A 20,363-nucleotide genomic window follows, 5' to 3' on the forward strand; every position below is an offset into this window, starting at 1 on the left:
ATCATATCTCAAAGAACTAAACCATTACTTCTGTTGCCTTAAATCTGGGCATTTAGATGCCAGTTTTTATCACACGCTCTAGACATGACCTGGGATCATACAATTCTGGATTACGGTAAAGCGATATACTACTTCACATATAGTTAAGTTGCCCTTATCCCTGGTATTGTTAGAGTTAGAATTTTCAAGGGTTGTAAACAATTACTTACCAATATCTCTCTAGTAGCAAAAAAAGCCAAGTTTACATTACTAGACTTAACCTGACCCTCCTTCCTTCTCATTATTCATCAAAGAGTGGACCTATGTATTCTGCATGGAATGGAATGAGGCCTCTTTAAATACTTTGGTTCAAATTATTTTTTTTTTTTATATCTGGGAGCCCTTTATTTAAAGCTTAAATGACAGGTTTACCCTTTATAACATGTTACATCTGTATTTAGGATGGAACATGCAACATGTTCCAGCATCCTCTCCCTCACCCCCTGAGCCCTCTCCTCCTGTGACAGTGGGCAGGGAATCCTCTTCCCCTCACATTTAAAATTCGTGTAGCTGTGCAGGCATTTTCAATAGGCTATGAAGCACTAAGCAGTGCCTTTGAAGTCAATTGACATTTCCTGCAGCTCAGCAACTGTCTACCCATACAGTTGTATAGGAAGAAAGCTATACAAAATATATGCAGAAGCCTGACATTGCATCTTTTATTGACTGGTTGCAGGTGCAATGCTCAGCAGGTTCTTGAGAAAATAAAATAATAAATGCATATTTTTTGCCTGCGAAAATATGTTTGTTTATTGTGGTTTTTACAAAGGTGAACTTAGCCTTTAGTGCCCCTTTCACACTGATGCGGTGTGGTTTGACTGCCTGTACTTTTGGACAGAGCACTAAAACCATGGGACATAATAGAACTATATGGGAAGCAAAGCTAACCCACACCAAACCCGTGGGTACATGGCACTACATTCGTGGTGCAGTCAAACTGCACTGCATCAGTATAAAAGGGGCTTAACAACATGCCTGATGAAGCTGTCCTGTGAGGCTCTGAAATGTTGCTTCGGTAACTCTGATGTGATCACTGACTAAAGCATTGGAGCCATTCTGGATATCCTTGATGTGCTGGTGACATATTTTCTGTTTTCAATGTCGACAGTTTCCATTTCGTGGTCACGTCACTGCAGCACCCACTAACATCCACAGCATTTCGCAGGAACGTGTGTGTTGGGAATATTGTGTTTAGAGGCCTAACAACTGACACACAACAGTCAATAGCACAATGCTTTTGATACACACAATAGTATCAGACCAGATTATTTATAAATGACCCCCAAATTAATTTCAGCTCCCTATTTAGATTATTTCCCAACTCTTACTGCAATTAGCAATAAAGGCCAACATTGTTTTTATTGCAAGAACTGCTTTACCTTACAAATAAAGTGAAAGTACTGACGATACTGAAAGAACTGATATTTTAGATACCTCTGTCAAACTGCTGCTCCAGTGTTAATTATTGCTTTCTCATTATCCAGGTCTGGCCATTGGGTACTCATTACAAAGGGAGATTTTGTCATGGCTTTATTGGCTAGGTTTCCATGAATTATCACCTTTAATGTTTTTCTAGTCTGATTCTCCTTAGCATACTTCTGATTACATCTTACCTTTATTTTCAAGACATGCTTCTCTTTGGCACCTCTGCTGAGGACAGCTGTAGTAGAGAGGACACCATCTGGACTGATATGGAACATGTTGTCTTCATTCCCTTCCATGATCTGAAAATGAAATGGTGGCCCATTTTTGGAGGAATCCTTATCTGTTGCAATAAGTGTCAACACACTAGTACTGGCTGGGGACCTGTCCTGTAGATAAGATAAAGATATAGGTTGAGTCTGGCGAGTGTCTGCAAATTTCTATAGCGTATCATCAAAAGTCAAATTCAGAAGTTTGATTGTTTAAAGGGTAGTAACCCATACTACAAAATCAGAACTGAACTTGTACTAATGTTACTTAGGTAACCAAAAATTAATTTGATTGCTGTTTGCAAAAGCAGTTATTATATTGTCATCTATCTTTGCATTGTGTTTTTCAATATGTCAAATATTCACCATACCTGAAGCACAAGGCTGTAGTTGGACTGTAAAAACACAGGAGGGTTATCATTCACATCTAGTAAGTGGACCTGAACTGTCACCTCATTGTAGAGTGCTTGGACACCATTGTCAGTTGCACGAACCACAAGAGAATATTTAGCTTTCTGTTAAAATTGAAAGACATGCCATTAGAGATATGTGAAAAAAAGAATAAAGGAAACTGATAGCAACTCATATTTATGTGCTCAAATATTTTACAAAATGCATCAAACGATTTATTAATGAAAGCAGAGCTGTATTATGCATGGCTTTTATACCCGTATGGAGTTTATCTTAATCTGAATATATTTAGTAAATTCTGCCCCACATTTTTAAATAGTTCTAATCATTGTAATCTGTTGCCTTCAAATCCAAGGCATCTAGACGCAAGATGCCCCACAAAAACCTTCAGGCTGCTTTTTTTCAGGAACAGTACGCTTTATTGTGGTGGAATGTGTTATGTACATCTAGCACTGCATGCTAAGAATAAATTAGGCAGAACAAAAGATTCTTCAAAGACAAAATGTTGCATAACATTGCAAACCAGCTTCTAAAAATAATGCTCAAAACAGACACAGACATGTCTTATAAAGGATTACAAAGATGTTGTGGCTGGAAATCAGTGAAACAGAATCTGGACCAAGCTGGATCTGGAGAACACCTCACCTGCTCTCGGTCAAGTCGACTCAGAACTCTGAGATCTCCTCGCTCAGGGTGTATTGAGAAGTGACCATGGGGATCTCCTTTCACTATTTTTAAAGTGACTTTATTGTTCTTGGGTCCATCCAAGTCAACAGCTGAGATCTACAGAGGTGAAACACAGAAAGACCAAATGTTAATTAGATTAGATACTGAAACTGCAAAGCTTGTGAAAAACTGACAGCAAATAAGCTTATGAAGTCATCTGTGCAGTATTCTAATACATCAGACTGCCTAGTTTAATTTCGATGCGATCTGCTGTTAACAATATTTTGTAAGACCTGTTTGTAACATCTGATATAGACAGATATCTGCGATCTGCCTAATGCTGTCCTCTTATGACTACTGCTATGCTCTGCACAATCCACCATTTTCCTGTTGATGCAGAATGTCTGGATTGTTTGCATTTGATGATATAAGAGGATAGCCAAATATGCTACAGAACATCCCACTTGCAGCCAGCTCTCATGTATGGCCATCTTACAAGCAAACTGGCGTTTCTCCTTCACATCCATCTTTACATCTAGTTATATATATAAGTAAAGAAATATAGAAAGTGGAGAGCCAATTATTGATAAATAAAGGTCAAGATTTACTGTTTATATTCTAAAACCAATAAGATTTAGATTTTCTTCCCCTTTTCTGGTTCCTCACCATCACAACCAGATCTCCCACCACTGCATTCTCTGGGATTTCTGCCTGGTATTCCTCCTGGCTGAAGACAGGCTTGTGGTCATTAATATCAGTGACATTTATCACAACAACCGTCACATCACTTAGAGGAGGAGAGCTTCCTCTAGTGCCTTCTATTGAGAGGTAGTATTGACGTTGGGATTCAAAGTCCAACTTTCCATTCAAGTACAATATGCCTGAAAAGAAAACAAAACTAGATATAGTTTATTCATATTAAATTGCATTTTAAACATAAGCAAACTAAAAATTATATTCCAAGGTAAATAAAAATGCCATTGGTTGTGACGATCCACCATACAATAATCAGTGGATGTGCAAATAACTTGTTTGTCACTTGCTTGAGTGATTGATGCTTATAGGAGAGTCTCTTCCCTACAGGGTGGTTCTCAGATGGTCAGTTGTGGATATGGTGTATATTGGTCAGTGACTAGCCACCTATTTCCTTCATATGTATTGACAACAGCACCTCACTTTTTCTGCTGCTTTTGATCCTGAGCCTTTTTTCTTGCCTACTGCTCACCATGTGCTCCAGTACATTGTCTTTAGACATGTTAAGAACCCAGGCAAGTTTACTGTTTTGAAGGGTCCTAGACTTCTGTTTCCAGTTGAATGTAATAGTGTGAGTTATGGTGTTCATCTCCAGAATTTCATTTTTCTTTTCTGAAAACAGCCAAGCATATATAGTTTTCTATAATGGTGGCTACTAAAGGTTAAAGGATCTTTCCCAGTGCCCATTATATCTGAACAGGTGGAAGAATCATACAGGTTGTAAATGTCCGATGAAAAAAGTTATGATTACTGATAGAACCTTGAAAAGCTCTTATGCAAGGGTACTTGGATTTGGAAGATTGCTAATTACAGCACATAAGATCTACCTACTTAGATATTCCAGTTTTAGGTAGGCCTTTGTGGATTATTTACCAGTTTTCTATATCTTGGGGACCCAAATGACAAACTCTTCCTGCAGTAGTTAGTGTTTCTACTAGCACAAGGTCAAAATGATGACCTGTTAGTCTTCAGATGTTGTCAAATTTCTTAGTTTACACTAGAGAATTGATATAGGGGGAGGGAAACACTGTTATATGATACAGAATTTGGACTGGGAATTCTGGTGGGGGTAGCTCATCATTGGTATATCCATGTAATATTAGAAACATGTAAGAAATTTGCTGTCAGCTACTCAATACTAACTTATCAATTTTGGGTAAAGTTGACCTTACAGATTATCTTTGCCTTGTGGTTGCAGCTTTTTAAAATTTTCACTCCCATGCAATTTTTTTTCTTTTAATTTAAGGGTACCATACCTGTATCTGTCAGACGGAATATGCTATTTTCTTTCCCGTTCAAGATTTCATACTCAATTTTCAAGTTGCTTTCAATGTCCTGCGTCAGTTTTGCTAGATTTAGAAGCTCTGAACCAACCGGCTGGTCTTCTGGCACCTGTATGATATTTTCTGGGTTTCCGAAAACAGATCGGTAGTAACTGAGAGACACCACAGACACTGTAATGGGTGTGCATGTGGAAAGTGGATGGGGAAAGCCACGATCCGTGGCACAGACGGTTAATTCAATCACTTCATCTTCCATGCCTTCTAGAGGTTTCTCTAGTCGTGCTACACCCGTGGTTTCGTCAATTGAGAAAAGTCCATTGGCGGAGTTTGAGAGGGAATACATAACTTCAGAATTTAAACCTAAACAGAAAGTTGAACAATTGAATTAAATAAAATATAACCTAAATGGATTAAAAACTATTTACTATTTCATTTTTAGCAAGAGTGTTCAATAGCAATCCTCCATAGTACTTGCCCCAACTAAACAGTTTATTACGAGTAAAAAAAATTACAAAAATTTCCTAGCAGGCTTTTTTTTGCAGAGGAGACTTACTACATAATCACTATCAAATGTCCAAAGAGATATTGAAAGAAAAAGAAACAAAATGGATTTACTTAGTGGATACTATATTGGATGCTAGGCAGGATCGAGCCTGGTTAGTGGTTGGACAGTCTGGGAAAGGCTGGATTAAGGATAATTCTTATGGTTTTTTCTAGGTTTTATGTTGACACCACCAGTGTTATGATGCAGCTTTTGGTACTTATGTTTTGTTTAGGCATTTTTCTATTAGGGGGTGATTAGAGGACCACACAATTTATGGTACAGTATATATGTGTCTGAGTTTTGATTATTGTACCTATATTGTCAATTTTTCTTTAACCCCTTGCCGACCGCCTCCTGTACATTTACTGTGGCACGCAGCTGCTTACAGGCAAAGCGACGTAGTACTACGTCGCTTGCCAAAGAGCCTGTAGGGGGCAAGCGCTCCCGTCCCTTCTTGTTCCCTGCCTAGCCAGCGGTGTGACCAGTGGCTCCGATGGCTGCTGGCCACTCGCGATCTCCCGCAGGAGAGGGAGAAAGACAGACGGCTGATGTAAACACAGCCGTCTGTCATTCTCCCTTAGATCATCACAGAGGCTATGCAATCCTGCTGTGTAGGATTGTATGTCTCTGTGATGATCTAGCTGAGCCATGCCTCCTGACAGTTATAATCACGCCCCCTAGGGACACACTTAACCCCTTGATCACCAATAAAGTTAACCCCTTCCCTGCCAGTGTCATTTTTACAGTAACAGTGCATATTTATAGCACTGATTACTGTAGTAATGTCACTGGTACCCACAAAAGTGTCAAAAATGTCAGTCAGGGGTCCGATCTGTCAGCCGCAATGTCGCAGTCCCGCAAAATAAATTTCAGATCGCCACCATTACTAGTTAAAAAGAAAACAATAAAAATGACATAAATCTTTCTTTAGTAAACGCAATAACTTTTGCGCAAACCAATCAAAATATGCTTATTGCGATTTTTTAACCAGAAATATGTAGCAGAAAATAAATTGGCCTAAGATGTTAAAAAATTTTGATTTTTAAATTTTTTTTTGAGAATTTCATATAAAAAAATGTGAAAAATATTGTTATTTTTTCAAAATTGGCGCTCTTTTTTTGTTTATAGTGCAAAAAATAAAAATCGCACAGGTGATCAAATACCACAAAAAGAAAGCTCTGTTCGTGGGAAAAAAAGGGCGTCAATTTTATTTGGGTACAGCGTTGCACAACCGCGCAATTGTCCGTTAAAGTCACGCAGTGCCGAATCGCAAAATAGAGCCTGGTCTTTGAGCAGCCAAATCTTCAGGGGCTGAAGTGGTTAATAAAAATTATCTGATTGAAAAAAATATATATATATTCTTACAGGATAAATGTATAATTTTTCAAGATGGCTGCCTTTGTAGATAGGCAAGGAATAATTTTAAAGAAAGATTTTCCAATCAGTTCCTTATCAGGAAGTTAAAGATGGTATGACCAGGATGATGATTATTGAAAAGTTGTCCAGTTTCCTTGAAGACTCCCACCCAAAACATCCGAAAATATTAGAACCATGGCTCCAATATGCCTTGCCATCAGTGAATTTGTCCTGTCTGTCTTACTTTTAGTTCACCACCATGATTTGGCTTGGAGTCCATGGGGCATATATATTCCCTGTCCCTCTTTCTACCTAGTCTCTTTCATTTCCACCCCCCCCCCCCCTCTTTTCTTTCCTTTCTCGTTTCTCTTTCTTCTCTCTATTCTTTTTCAGACTTGTTTGAGTCTGTTCCTGCTTAAGGCTCTTGGGTTGCTCTGACCACTGGATATGCCCTATGCTTCTTGATGTCAGAGCCCCAGTGAATTGAACTGGTTATGTTTGACTGTGTTATTCTTGTTTAGAAAAAATGTTGATACTCTTGTGCAATCCTACGTCCCCTTTCATGGGCAATTCGGATGTTATATTCACTTCTGTGAAAACTAATAAAAAAAGTTGAACAAGAAAGATTTTTTGCTCTACCTTCATCAGGATCTCTAGCATTGACCACTGCCACAGGGGTCTTCAAAGTTGTGTTGTCATACACGGTTACGGAGTAGTGATTTATGGTGAAAACGGGTCCATTATCATTGATATCCTCCAGAAACAGGACAATATCTGATTGGCATGAAAGTCCTCCTCCATCAGTAGCTTTTGCAACCAATTGATAGGATGCCTTCTGTTCCCTGTCCAAAGGTGCCAGTGTCGTTAACTCTCCTGTGTACAGACACAATCAATGACTTTTAGAAAAACAGTAAAAAAAAAAAAGTAATTTATGACATTTATAACTTATTAAGTGTATATACAGAATTTAAAGATAAATTCCAGTCAAATATAAAAAACACCAATTGATGCAGTCTGAATCATTGCGTTTTTTTTTAAATGTAGCTAGTTTAGGGTTCCTGAATTTGACTGGTATCAGCTTCTTGTAATTCTCTGTACAGCAGCAGACATGAGAGAGACAGTCAGCACTAAGCCAAATAGGAGTGCTTTATACACATGTACACATGGACATACAGCATGTTGATGGGTCAGGAGAGCAGAGAGATAACATCATCAGCCTGCTGCTGCTTCTTCACTGGCCAATCACATGCTGAGAGCGCCCTAGCTATGTTTCTTAACAGAAAATAGGAAAAAGTCAGGTAACCTGCCTAATTGTACATGCTGGTAGGGATGTGTAAATCTCATGGCTGGATGTACTGAAATACAATCCTTTCATAGATAAAACAGAACCATTATATGTATCTTAACTGCTAATTTAGATGTTTACCCAGAGGTCACTAATGCTATTAAAAGAAAAAAAAAAACAAAAACAGGCAAATGGACAGTCAGCTGCTCTTCAGTGGTCATATGCTAACAGGGAAGATACTCATTACGTTCCCTGGCTGGTGAAGAACAAAACTTGTAAGTGTTGCTGAACTGCAGTAGTGAAAAATCAGGTTGTGCAATTTTGTGCTGTGTGGCAGTGCTGTCTAAATCTCAAAACTGGGTAGACAAAAATTTGAATCCTTTAGTTGGCAAAACAGCTCCCTTATATTTGTACTTAGCTGTTTGCCTGGAGAAAAAAAAAAAAATTTTTGTAAAGAATAACCACACATATATTTGATAAAGTGAGAAGCAACGCTCTGGAATGTACACCAGGTTTTGTACTCTATTTCTTCACAAGGAACATCTCTTTCCCTGAAAATGAAAATGTACCTACAGGCCAACTCTATGGTATTTGCTGTAAGTTATTTCGAACATAAATCAAGCCCTCATAAAAATCTTCACTGTTGGTTTATATTTAGGCAAGAGAAGTGAATTGGGTAACAGTGATGAATGGTTGGTGTGTGCTTCAATTGAACCTGCACATTACTTGGCTAGATTTCAAAGAAATTATTTTTCTTTATCTCTGTACCACAAGCATGTTAAACAAGTGGGCTGATTGATATCTGTATAATTTCTAGTCTTTTTGTTAAAATAAGGTTGATAATATGCACTGAATTAATAAATACTCAGTATTGAATTAGCTGGGAATTTAACAGCCCTATAGTATTGTAATAGAATAAGAGACTTTTTTTTAAAATGTCACATAACCCAATGCAACTACTGCTAAATAATTTGGATCTTTTTTTTTTTCTGAGAATGGACACAGAATTGGACAGCAAATTAATAGAGGCTCCATTGCAGCCACGCTTCCAAGTATAGGGAACCTCCTCCCATGGTCTTCAGATCTAAGGGGCCAATTGACAGACCTAACATTATCACATAAAAGACAGAGTTAAATCATCAAACCTGTGCAAGGTCTGACAACATGCGACATGGAGCTTACACAGGGTATTTTGTGCAATTGAGGAAGGAGTGCTGCAGAGGTGACTATAGGTAGGTTGGTGGAAGGGCATTAAAGTGATTCTAAACTCAAAATGTTTTTTTACCTTAATGCATTTCATGTGTAAAGGTAAAAAACGCCCCACTACCTGCCCCCCCCCCCAAATAAAAACTTATAGGACTCCTCTCACCTATCTAGTGCTATCCTGGCTGCAGCACCACTCTCCCCTTTTCCGGGTCTCACAGCGAACACTGAGAGCAGCAGGAGCCATAGGCTCCTGCTGCTGTCAGTCAAACTCCTGTGAAAAGGGAGTGGGAGCGTAGCTTGCTGGAACTGTGTGTGTCTATGGGCACACAAAGCCCAGCTCGGGAGTGTGCATACACAGGTGTCCCCTTGGCACACAGCTTGCTGAGTGGGTACTCGGAAGAAGAAGGAGTGGACAGCGCCAGCCAGGGACCGCCGTAGGGGAGATAACTGCTTACCAGTGTAGGTAAGTATAACCTCTTTTTTATTTTAGGAAAAAAGAGCCTTTATTATCACCCTAAAAGTATCACGTCACTCTGCCTTGAACTATTCTTTATGTAATATTTACATGTATGTATTTATGCAACAGTTTGTCTTAAAGTAACAGTAAAATGTACCTGTATACGGATCCAGTCGAAACCGGTCATCTCCAAGACCATAAAGTGCATAAGTAATCTGGGCATTATTACCCAAGTCAGGGTCTTTGGCTGATATCTTGAGGATAAGGAGACCAGGAGAAGCGTCCTCAGCAACCGTTGCTGTGTATAACATCTGATAGAAGGGAGAATTATCTGAGATGAATGTTTTCCTGCATTGTAGCAACTCATCCATAGCAGGAATGTGAAATCCCAAACAAAGCTGAATAGGAGAGACTGTTCAGTAATGCCTCTGCTATTTCTGGATGAGTGAGGACTTATCTGTCTCCTCCTCAAGAGGAGAAGGAGAAAATGCGACCGGTTCCCTGACAATCACACATTACAAGTATCAGGAGAGTGCTTATCACAGCATTCTGAGCAATTCAAAAAAGACAATCACATGTAGTTTGCAGATGGCAACAGGCACACATTGAAGAATGCGATGAAAAGGTCATTAGTATAATTGATCACTTTTTCTTAGCATCTCCAAATCAAACTCTCCAACAGCACATCCTTATCAATATTCGAAAACCTTTCTTATCTCTTTATTAATATATATTTTAAAAGCATAATCCTCAACTCGAAAATAATACCCTGTATATGGTATATAATGGTTGAAGGAAACCTGTCACCAACCTAAAAACTGCATGTGAAAACATAGAAAAATACAGTATTTTCAATGCTTACTCCCAGTGTTTTCCTTTCCCACTATCAATGATATTCCGGCCTTCCTCTCCTGCCGGCTGCTGTTGGTACACAGATGGATGAAGAGTAGAGGAAGGGGCCGGTAAATATGTCATTTACCAGCTCCTTCATTTTCTGAATTGGACACAGTGAGCGATTGGTACTGATCACTCCTGTGTCCATTGATATTTAGACCCCTGATATTTAATCCAAGCCAAGCCAACAGCATTGTAATTAAAAAAAAAAAAAAAGTAAAAAAATAATTAATAAAATGTAAAAAAAATAAGTTGTAAAAAATATTTTTTATTTAAATTGTAAATTAAATGTTTTGTAAAACTGGAAAACTAACTTTAAAAGAATTGTAATTTTTGTAATTATTTTATGTAGCTGCTGGAGAAGGGGAGATACTAAAGAGTGTTTCTTCAGTGGCAGCTCTGGGTTTGCTGGCACTGATGACATCACATCCAAGATAGCGCAGCCCGACAGTAGTTTCAGACCTTTTAGATGTCTACACAAGGGTGTTTTTGCAGGTTAATAACATACATAAAGTTCATTAAAGGCACATATATTCTTATGGAAAGATTGTTATTCAAATGAATGTCCTGGCAACAAGGTCTCTTTAACAATTAACTATCGATCTCTACTTTTTTTTTACTAAAGATGCTGTTAAAACAGCTGTATGCAAATAATTTTCAAAGAAATAAGCCATTTTTCTTATTTTAGCCAGTGAGAAAGCGCTGACAGCCATCTGAGGAGTGAATCCCAGTAAGAGCTGCCTGTTATTGCACAAATGCTGGCAAATGCAACTAAAACTATTATACAGTATGATGTGGCCCCTACAGAAGCCTAAAGGAATATGACTGATCCAAATAACTGACCTGTGATCTTGTGTTTTTATATGGTCACAGAACTCACTGTTAAACCTTTTAAAATCTGATTAAATACTATGAACCCATTGTTAACTATTCTGTTTTTACCGTTCGTACCTGCTGGCATTCTGGACTGTTGTCATTGATGTCCAACACAGTAATTTCCACCTCTGTGGTTGCCTGGAACTTCCCATCAGATGCTGTCACCTTTAAGTGATGTTTCTCCATATTTTCCCTGTCCAAGGGCTTCTTGGAGGTAATGACCCACTGGTCTCCACTCTCACTGATGCTGAACAGGCCTAAGGGGTCTCCATCTACCAGAAGAATATATCTGTCAGAGCTTATATCTAGATTACATTTACAGTATTTTAATTAGTTAAAAAAAGACAGCTGATGGCTTCAGACACTGCAATTTCATAAATTCTAAGCACTTTCAGAAAGCGTTTAATAAAAAATATAATACAGATCAAGTCAGCCTACCGAAATCCATCCCTACCATGTAAATACATAAATAAACAGTTGGTGGTAATTTTCCTGGATCTATTTGATTATTTTTTGCCATAAAAAGCTGATTAAAAGTGTTGAAGTTGCTAGAAAATTTATGTGGATATGGCCCATAAATGTTCCTTCAGGATTAGCAAGAAATTTCTGTTACCATAGTTTTTTGTTAAGGCATTTGGACTAATTCATTAAATGAGAATATAGTGAGTTCATAAGTGTACAACAGGAGCATGAAACTTAAAAAATTGGTTTAATCAGATTTAAAACATATTTAACAACAAGAAGTTGAAAATCTTCACTCAAACTGGTTTGTGCATATTTACTTCAGTTATCCAATCAAGTGAAAATCATACTTTCATTAGTGGATGTTCAAAATGAACAGGAATTTGCTTTTCGCATGATTGGATAGTTAAAGTAAATATTCAAACAGTTGTGGATTCTCATTTTTCTTATTAAATCAGCCTCACTGTTAAAGATGTTTTAGATATCATTAAACAAATTTTAGAGCACTGTGCACCTTTTATGCACTTGATGGCACAACTTTCCCCTAAATCAATCCCTGTCCTTGAAAGCAAGCCCTGTTCCCCCACTACAGTAGCAAATGTTGCTCATGTAAACTCAAGGAACACAGTTAGGTAACATGTATTATGTATCAGTATACTGATTGCGGAGTGTTCACAGGAAAACTTTAGTGAGGTAAAGAAACAGCCTTTATCTAGAGAGCACTTCATGTCAAACATTCTATGTGACATCTTTCTAAAAGGTAAAAGAGGTCTGCTTGGGATTCAGTTGGCCCTGTTTGTATAAATACCAGTTTTGGTTCAATGTTTTAAAAACTGCAATAACTAACTATCTATCTCTAATATATATATTGAGAAATAGACAGACAGCTTCCTTAAAGTCACTATAATGTACGTATGTTAGAAAAAGTTTTATAATTTCAGTTGTTGGACATTGTTGGTCAACATTTCACAACATGCATGCAGTACCTCTTAGTCACGTCATCTTACCTGTTATGAAACAGACGACCTTCCTGTTGTTTTCAGACATATCACTGTCCCAAGTTTTGAGGGTAGTTATGATCTGTCCAGATTCACTGTTCTCTGCTATGGATTCCCTATATACTTGAGAGGTGAACCTTGGAGGGTTGTCATTATCATCAGTTACTGTCACTTCTACCATGGTTTCAGATGAGAGGCGTATTTTCTTTCCTTGATCTGTAGCCACTACATAAAATTGATAGACCTCTTGCTTTTCACAATCAAGTTCTTTTAGGGTTCTAATCCAACCATTTTCAGCATCGATGGTGAAGAAACTTTGAATTTCCCTAGTATCTCCTTTGAGGCTATAAGTTACTACCCCATCATTGCCTGTGTCTTGATCATTTGCAGTAACTTGTATGACAGTTGTCCCAGCTGGCATATTCTCTGTTAATGAAGCTCTATAGAGGTCGGCTTCAAAAATGGGCTGATTGTCATTTATATCTTTCACTTGGATGCTTACTGAAACCAAAGACACTAATTCTTTGCCCAAGTGGGGACAATTGGCCTGAACATCAATAAGATACCATTTGGTTTTTTCATGGTCTACTCCTTTTTTTACCACCAGAGCTCCTGTGTGTTTATCTAGACTAAATACTCCATCTTTATTGCTTTCTGTAGTTGTACCTTCGACTAGGCTATAAATGACTGGCTCCATTGCCGTTGCTTTCACTAGTCCTACCTCAGATCCTTCAGGCAGATCTTCAGATGCTGAAAAACTATACAACGGTTCAGAAAACTTGGGCAAAGTGACCTCTGTTGGTACAATATGGAGATGAACAGGAACAAGTGAGCTCCAATTTGGAGGCGCACCATCTTTTGCTATGACTGTAAAAGTAATGTCTTTGTTTTCCAGCCCTAATAGGCTTTTTTTTGCAATGATAGTACCATTGTAAGGATTGATTTGAACTAGATCTTCATCATATTTATCAATAGAATAGGTAACATCAGCATTGTGCCCTTCATCAGCATCATAAGCAAGCACCTGAATAATTGGAGTTCCTTTGCCAAGATTAGACTGGACGGATAAAATATATTCACTGGCAATGAACAGAGGAGGGTTGTCATTTTCATCCGTCAGAATTATTTTAACTGTGCAGAAAGCTGCCCTACCTCCTCCATCCTTTGCCATAACTTTGATGGCAATAAGCCTCTCTGTCGCATTTTCCCTGTCTAATTTCCTCAGCGTTGCTATATGGCCATTGCTGTCAATGGAAAACATGTCTAAGGCCAATTTATTAATAATACTATAATCCACCATTCCATAAGGTCCGTCATCAGGATCATTTGCTGCCAACTCAATCACTGTAGTGCCTATTTCTGCATTCTCTGCAAGTTCTACTTCAAATACATTTTGTTGAAAGGATGGGGTGTGCTTATTGGCATGGGTAATATTGATGTACACTGGTACAGTATCCCTGTACACTCCATCAGAAGCTGCGACCTGTAGCTGGTAAAATAAATCCAAACTATTTCTACAGAGATTAGAAAAGGAGATTACTCCAGATGTTCTGTTTATAGTGAAGTGTCGATGATTGTTACCAGAAAGAATAAGATACTCCAGCTTGCCAGCATCTACACTATCAAGGTCAAATGCTTGGACTTTAATAACAATATGGCCACAGTTGGCTAGTTCACTTACATTAGCTTCATAGTGTGTTTCTCTGAACGCTGGAGGATTGTCATTTACATCAGTTATATTGACAATGACAAGTGCATCTGCATGCAAAGGTGGCAAACCGTTATCTGTTGCTCTTACTTTGAACTGAAACTGACGCAAAGTTTCATAATCCAACTCTTGTGCGGTTGTGATTTCACCAGTTTTGTGGTTTATATGGAAGAATGCATGAGTTTCCTCTGTGTCATTTCCCAAGATATGATATGAAACTTCTTGGTTTTTCCCAGAATCTTTATCAGAAGCTTGCAGTTGAATCACTGGTTGATATGGTGGAAGCTTTTCCATAATATGTCCTGTGTAGACCATTTGAGAGAAGACAGGTGAGTGATCGTTTACATCTTCCACTTTAACTAACACTCGTGCTTCCGAAAAATGGCCTACAGCCGAATCTGTGGCTCTAACCGTTAACAGATGTGTAGTTTTGGTCTCAAAATCTAGCTGCCCTGAAACGCTTAGAGAACCAGTCTTAAAGTCAATGCTAAAAAAACTAAGAGCTTCATTCTCAACAATATTGTAAATAATACGGAATCCTTCTGGGCTACGAGCCTGAATGTGTAAAACTGGAGTAGAGATAGGTACATTTTCTGGCAAGTTCACTGTGTAATATAAACTTTGGAAAATGGGATTAGATTTGTTTCGGACAATGATGACTACTTCTTCTTGAGCTTGCAAAGAGGGTTCACCATGGTCTCTGACAATCACTTTTAGAACATACTGATTTAAGGCTTCATAATCAAAAGGTTGTCTAAGAATAATGTCTCCTAGAGATGGGTCAATCCTGAAATATTTATAGTCGTCTTCCAACTGGAAAGTTAGAGCACTGTTTTGTCCAGTATCTTTATCTATAGCTGACACCTGGAAGATGACATCACCAGGCTCTATACCATCTTCTACAGCCAAATAATATGGAGTATTAATAAATTCTGGAGCATTGTCATTGACATCTTCAACATACACTTCAACTTTAGCCTGAGACACCCGCGTTGGATTCCTGCCGTCCTTAACTTCAACTATTACATCATATTTGCTCTGACTCTCCCTGTCAAATGCTAGACCTTTTGTCTGGAGAACTCCAGAGGATGGACTTATCTGGAAAAGTTCTGTATATGTAAGAACTGAAAAACTAACTGGCTCATTTAGTTGAATTCCAACCACATCCACTATATTTAACACCCTAATGCTAGGATCATTTTCAGTCACCTTTGATGTATACAAAGCCTGATCAAATTTCAAGTTGGTTTTTCTGAATTGAGTGACATTAATTTTTAACAGTGCTGTGTCATGGTACAAGCCATCCCAAGCTTTTATTGAAAGTTCACGGTATGACTTCAAGAGCGAGGAATCGTTTAAAACAAGGACACCAGATCTTGAATCAATCAAGAATGCATTATCTGTGTTGCCTTCTAAAATGCTGTACATTACTTCTGAATCTACATCTCGAGCTGCCATGGTTAGGATTTGCATATGATTATATGCAGGTAAATAAATATTCAGATCATATATGTCCTTCAAAAATTTGGGTGGAGAATCATTTACATTAATCACTTGTATGGTGACCTTTACTGGCTGAGAGGCAAACCGACTTGGCATACCCGAATCACATACATGCACATCAAAAGAGAATGAAGTTGCTATCTCAAAGTCAAGTTCTGCCACAGTGAACAGTGTTCCCATACTTGGATTGATTTTGAAGTATCTGAGAACTTCAGGATCCAGAATTTGGTAACTCAAGATAGCATTTGCTTCAGTGTCATTGTCAGTAGCTTGAATGATCAGAGGGGTCAAGTCTATACTGGTCACCATGCTGCCTATTGGAGCATCTTCATTAATTTGACCCAAATATATGCTTTGTGACAAAATTGGGGAGTTGTCATTTTCATCAATAATGTAGATAAAGATGGTTGTTTCACTGTAATATCCAAGGGAGCTGTTAGCGCGTATTTTGAGTTGGTAAGAAGAAATGGTCTCAAAATCCAGATTTTTTTGGGTAGTGATTATTCCAGAATAGCAGTTAAGGTAAAAAGAACCTTCCTCATTCCCTTCTTTAATGTCATAATTAATGGAAGACCAGCTTGTTGCAGACACCATGGTTACAAATGAGCCAATAGGCATTGACTCACTGATTTCAATCACATATTCTCTCAAAATAAACTTGGGTGTTGATGTGTCAGAAGGTTTGATTTGTAGGTTGACAGTGGCTATGTCCTGAAACGGTGGTGTCCCCTGATCTACTGCTATGATTGTCAAGGTTACCCAACTCTTTGTTTGCTGCTCCAGTGTCTTAGCAAAAGTAATCAGGCCAGAAGACTTGTCGATATTAAAATATCCTTCACGGTTGCCTGTAAAAAAATAAAAATAAAGCAATGCGTTTATTATGGCTCATACCTGTTTAAATAATGGAACCACAATTATTAATCCAGGATTTTTTTTTTTTTTTTTTAGAGATGAGATATTTTCCTAACTGTAAAGGCATGTCTGCTATTGCTGTCCCAGCCTTCTAAAAAATTCTAGTTGTCTGCCTGTCAATCTGATCTTCTTACCTCCATTGTTTGAGTCGCTGATCTAGAATAAGTATGCAGGACCTTTTTGCAAACATGGTCACTATGAGTGCACCCATAGAAAGCCGCTTCCAATGGGGGCACCTGTGTGGGTGCGCTCTTGAGCTGGGCTGTGTTGGTCCATAGACACACAGTGTGGCTCGGCCACCCCCTACCCTCTCCTCACAGGCTTTGACTAGTGGCAGCAGAGCTTACAGCAAAAAGAGGAAGTGAAGAAAAAAGAGCTGCACTTGGGCACAGCGCTGGATCAATAGAGGACTCAGGTAAGTGTTTAGGGAGAAAGAGTGGGGAAACCAGTATTGGAGCATTTTTTTACCTTTATGCATAAAATGCATTACGGTAAAAACATTTTAAGACGTTAGAACCACTTTAAGCTATTTGCCTTAAAAAACCAGCAGGGATGTTAGTAGCTGTGCTGTAGGTGTATTTAGGAGCATACAAAACAAACCAAGATCATTGCTTTGAACTTTGGAAGAGCGTTCATATGAGCAATACAGTGTCACTATAGAAGAACCTGTGGCGATCCCACTTGAAGGCTTCACCAGCTACATATCATGTTAAAAGGTTGGAATGTTGAGTCAACACATTGTCTACTCATTTATCACTTGGTGTTAAATACTTTCCTGTGCACATAAATTCATTTTGTATCAATCAAGAAAGATTATTACTTATCCAATTTGACAAAGTACAGGTTTAATCCTCCCAGTGGAAGTAGAACCAGTTAACTTTAAAGCAGCACTAATAGGCTTATATCCACTTTCTCAATTTTGTGGTCAGAGATTTAGAAGATGTTTTTGTAAGACAACTGACACTAATTATACTTTTGTTCTAAAGACAATATGAATACAATGGGTTGAAGAATGGTTTTCAAAGCTTACTGCACAGTTCACACCGACATGAAATTTAGGCTCCAAACCAAAGTAGGCTCCAAACCAAAAATAAAAAAAGAGCAGCGCTTTCAAAGTTGTATGGGGAGCCAAATTCAATACAATATGCAAGAGAAAGTCTTGTTAGCAGCTGTCAGGCTATGGGGGTGGTTTACTAAAGACAAATAGACTGCAGTAAATGAGGAGGTGATGCTTCACTTTGCAAAGAATACCCAATCACATGCAAGGAAATTTGAAAAAAATGTATTTTTGCCTGTGCATGATTTAATAATGGAAGTCAGCATTGCTTCCCCTCATTTCTTAAGCTCTGGAGCAAACGCCCTTGCAGAGTGTAACTGCACCTACAAAGTGCAGTTGCCTTTAGTAAGTCAACCCCTTGGCGTGTATTAATGCCAATAATATGAAGACCCCAGTGGACACAGGACTGAGAATTAGGAGACCATTTAAAACTTTCCAAGACTAGTCACCGGTGTTGAATGTAGGCTCCTTGAGGCTAATTGATTCCCTGTTACGGACTTACTACCCTTGTTCCACTTTCTGTCAATGTGTGAAGGCAGTCATTTTGCTAGGGGTAAGGGCTTTGCTTCCTGTTCCCCTGATGACTGGTAATCTAAACACTGGTGGTGGAATATTCAATAAACAGCAGGAGAGGTAGAGGAAGATCCACAGAACAAATGAAGCACTGAGATCTTTGCACTGTAGCTTCCTCTCTAGCAAAGAGGCCAGTGAACAGCACCGTAGTGATATTATTTTTGTTGGAATACCAGTGAGAGCAGAGTGCCTAAGATATACTGCAAATATACAGCTATGAGGCTCACAGTACCTAGGAATTCAACACAATCTTTTTGGGTACTGCATAATTAACGTTCCTATATAATCACGGTAAGACAGCCAACTTTCATTTTATGCGTTCAGATCCACTTTAAGTATTAATTTCACTGCCCATTATAGCTTCCAAGGGATCTAAGTGAATAGGCCACTGTAAACTATAAGATTTTATAGAGTGATGTGATATGTCCAGCAGTCTGCCCTATACAGGTACAAGTGGAAACAAACCCTCTCTGACCTCTGTACCTGTAGTCACTGTGGGGAAATATATCCTCAAAGTTCAAAACTCAGTTCACCTTGTTCCCACAGCTCCTTCCCTTTGTGGATATTGGAAGACTAGAAGGTTGCTGAGTCAGTGCTAAAATGGGAAGCAGAGTAAGCTGAGCTAATAAGAGAAGGACGAGGATGACTTCAGTGTTTCTGCTGAGAACTTTAAGGATGAATTACTCCACAGTGCCTGCAGCTACAGAGGTTTGTAAGAGCTTGTTTTAAAGATAATTTACTACTTGTTAAGAATAAATAAATATTTGAATGTCCATTCCCTGATTATCAACTGAATTACAGGAAGATATTTCTTTCTGCTATTCCTTCCATACCTTAACAGGTGAATCATATTTTAGCAATGAGCTTCTAAATGGTAAATAAACATTCATAAAGGTATACCTATTAGAACCCATCCATGCTATGTGAGAATACAGCACCAAGAAGACAGATGATTTATTAGGTTTCTCAAGGGTGAATCAGAGTTGTGTCAAAAGCTGTGTGGAAAAAATGTGGATCAAAAAAGTATCAAGAATGAATTAAAGTTATCCCAAGAATCAATGATAGTGCCTTCAAGTGTTTATCATAGGACTCTCAAGTATAGTGTGGAATATATCAGTCTTTAAAGTAGGTCATAGTGACCTCAGAAGTGGTAGCCTCACCTGACTGAATAAAATACTGGATCTTTGCATTGAGCCCCTGGTCTTTATCCGTAGCTTGGACTCTTAACACCTCGGATCCCACAGAAGCTGAGTCAGAAACACTTCCTTCATAAACAGGGTGAATGAAGTGAGGTGAATGATCATTGATGTCTTGTACCTGAATGGTAATCCTCACAAAATTCCTCTTGATTTGAACTTCCTGATCACGAACCTACATAGTAAAAAAAAATATATAAAAACAGTTGCATATTTTCAGTTTATTTCACAATTACTTAAAGTGGAACTACAGGCAAACATTTTCTTTATTTAAGTAGAGTAAGTGAGTGTTCTAACTGTAATTTTTTTCGGCCATCTGTTTCCCATTGTGGAGATTTCCATTAACCACTTGCTGACCGCCCACAGTATATTTACTGCGGCAGTCAGCCCCTCACAGGCAAAGCGACGTAGTACTACGTCGCTAGCCTGTGAGGCTCTAGGGGGCGAGCGCGCGGCGCCGGAGGCGCGCTCCCGCCCCCGCTCGTTCATGGAC

General features: G+C 38.6%; 1 protein-coding gene across 1 annotated transcript in view; it reads right to left on the minus strand.

Moving 5' to 3' along the window:
* Nucleotides 1-20,363, minus strand: part of FAT2 (FAT atypical cadherin 2) — a 190,950-nt gene that overhangs the window by 39,137 nt on the left and 131,450 nt on the right. Inside the window, exons 9-18 of the mRNA XM_082253266.1 lie at nucleotides 19,835-20,045; nucleotides 12,931-16,977; nucleotides 11,537-11,733; nucleotides 9,849-10,002; nucleotides 7,383-7,616; nucleotides 4,817-5,203; nucleotides 3,474-3,688; nucleotides 2,787-2,924; nucleotides 2,102-2,245; nucleotides 1,653-1,850 (exon numbers count right to left, since the gene is read on the minus strand). Coding sequence (XP_082109392.1) covers nucleotides 1,653-1,850; nucleotides 2,102-2,245; nucleotides 2,787-2,924; nucleotides 3,474-3,688; nucleotides 4,817-5,203; nucleotides 7,383-7,616; nucleotides 9,849-10,002; nucleotides 11,537-11,733; nucleotides 12,931-16,977; nucleotides 19,835-20,045 — 5,925 coding nt within the window. The remainder of the gene's footprint in view (nucleotides 1-1,652; nucleotides 1,851-2,101; nucleotides 2,246-2,786; nucleotides 2,925-3,473; nucleotides 3,689-4,816; nucleotides 5,204-7,382; nucleotides 7,617-9,848; nucleotides 10,003-11,536; nucleotides 11,734-12,930; nucleotides 16,978-19,834; nucleotides 20,046-20,363) is intronic.

This window comes from Pelophylax lessonae, assembly GCF_965119305.1.
Source record: "Pelophylax lessonae genome assembly, chromosome: 4".
NCBI lineage: Eukaryota > Metazoa > Chordata > Amphibia > Anura > Ranidae > Pelophylax > Pelophylax lessonae.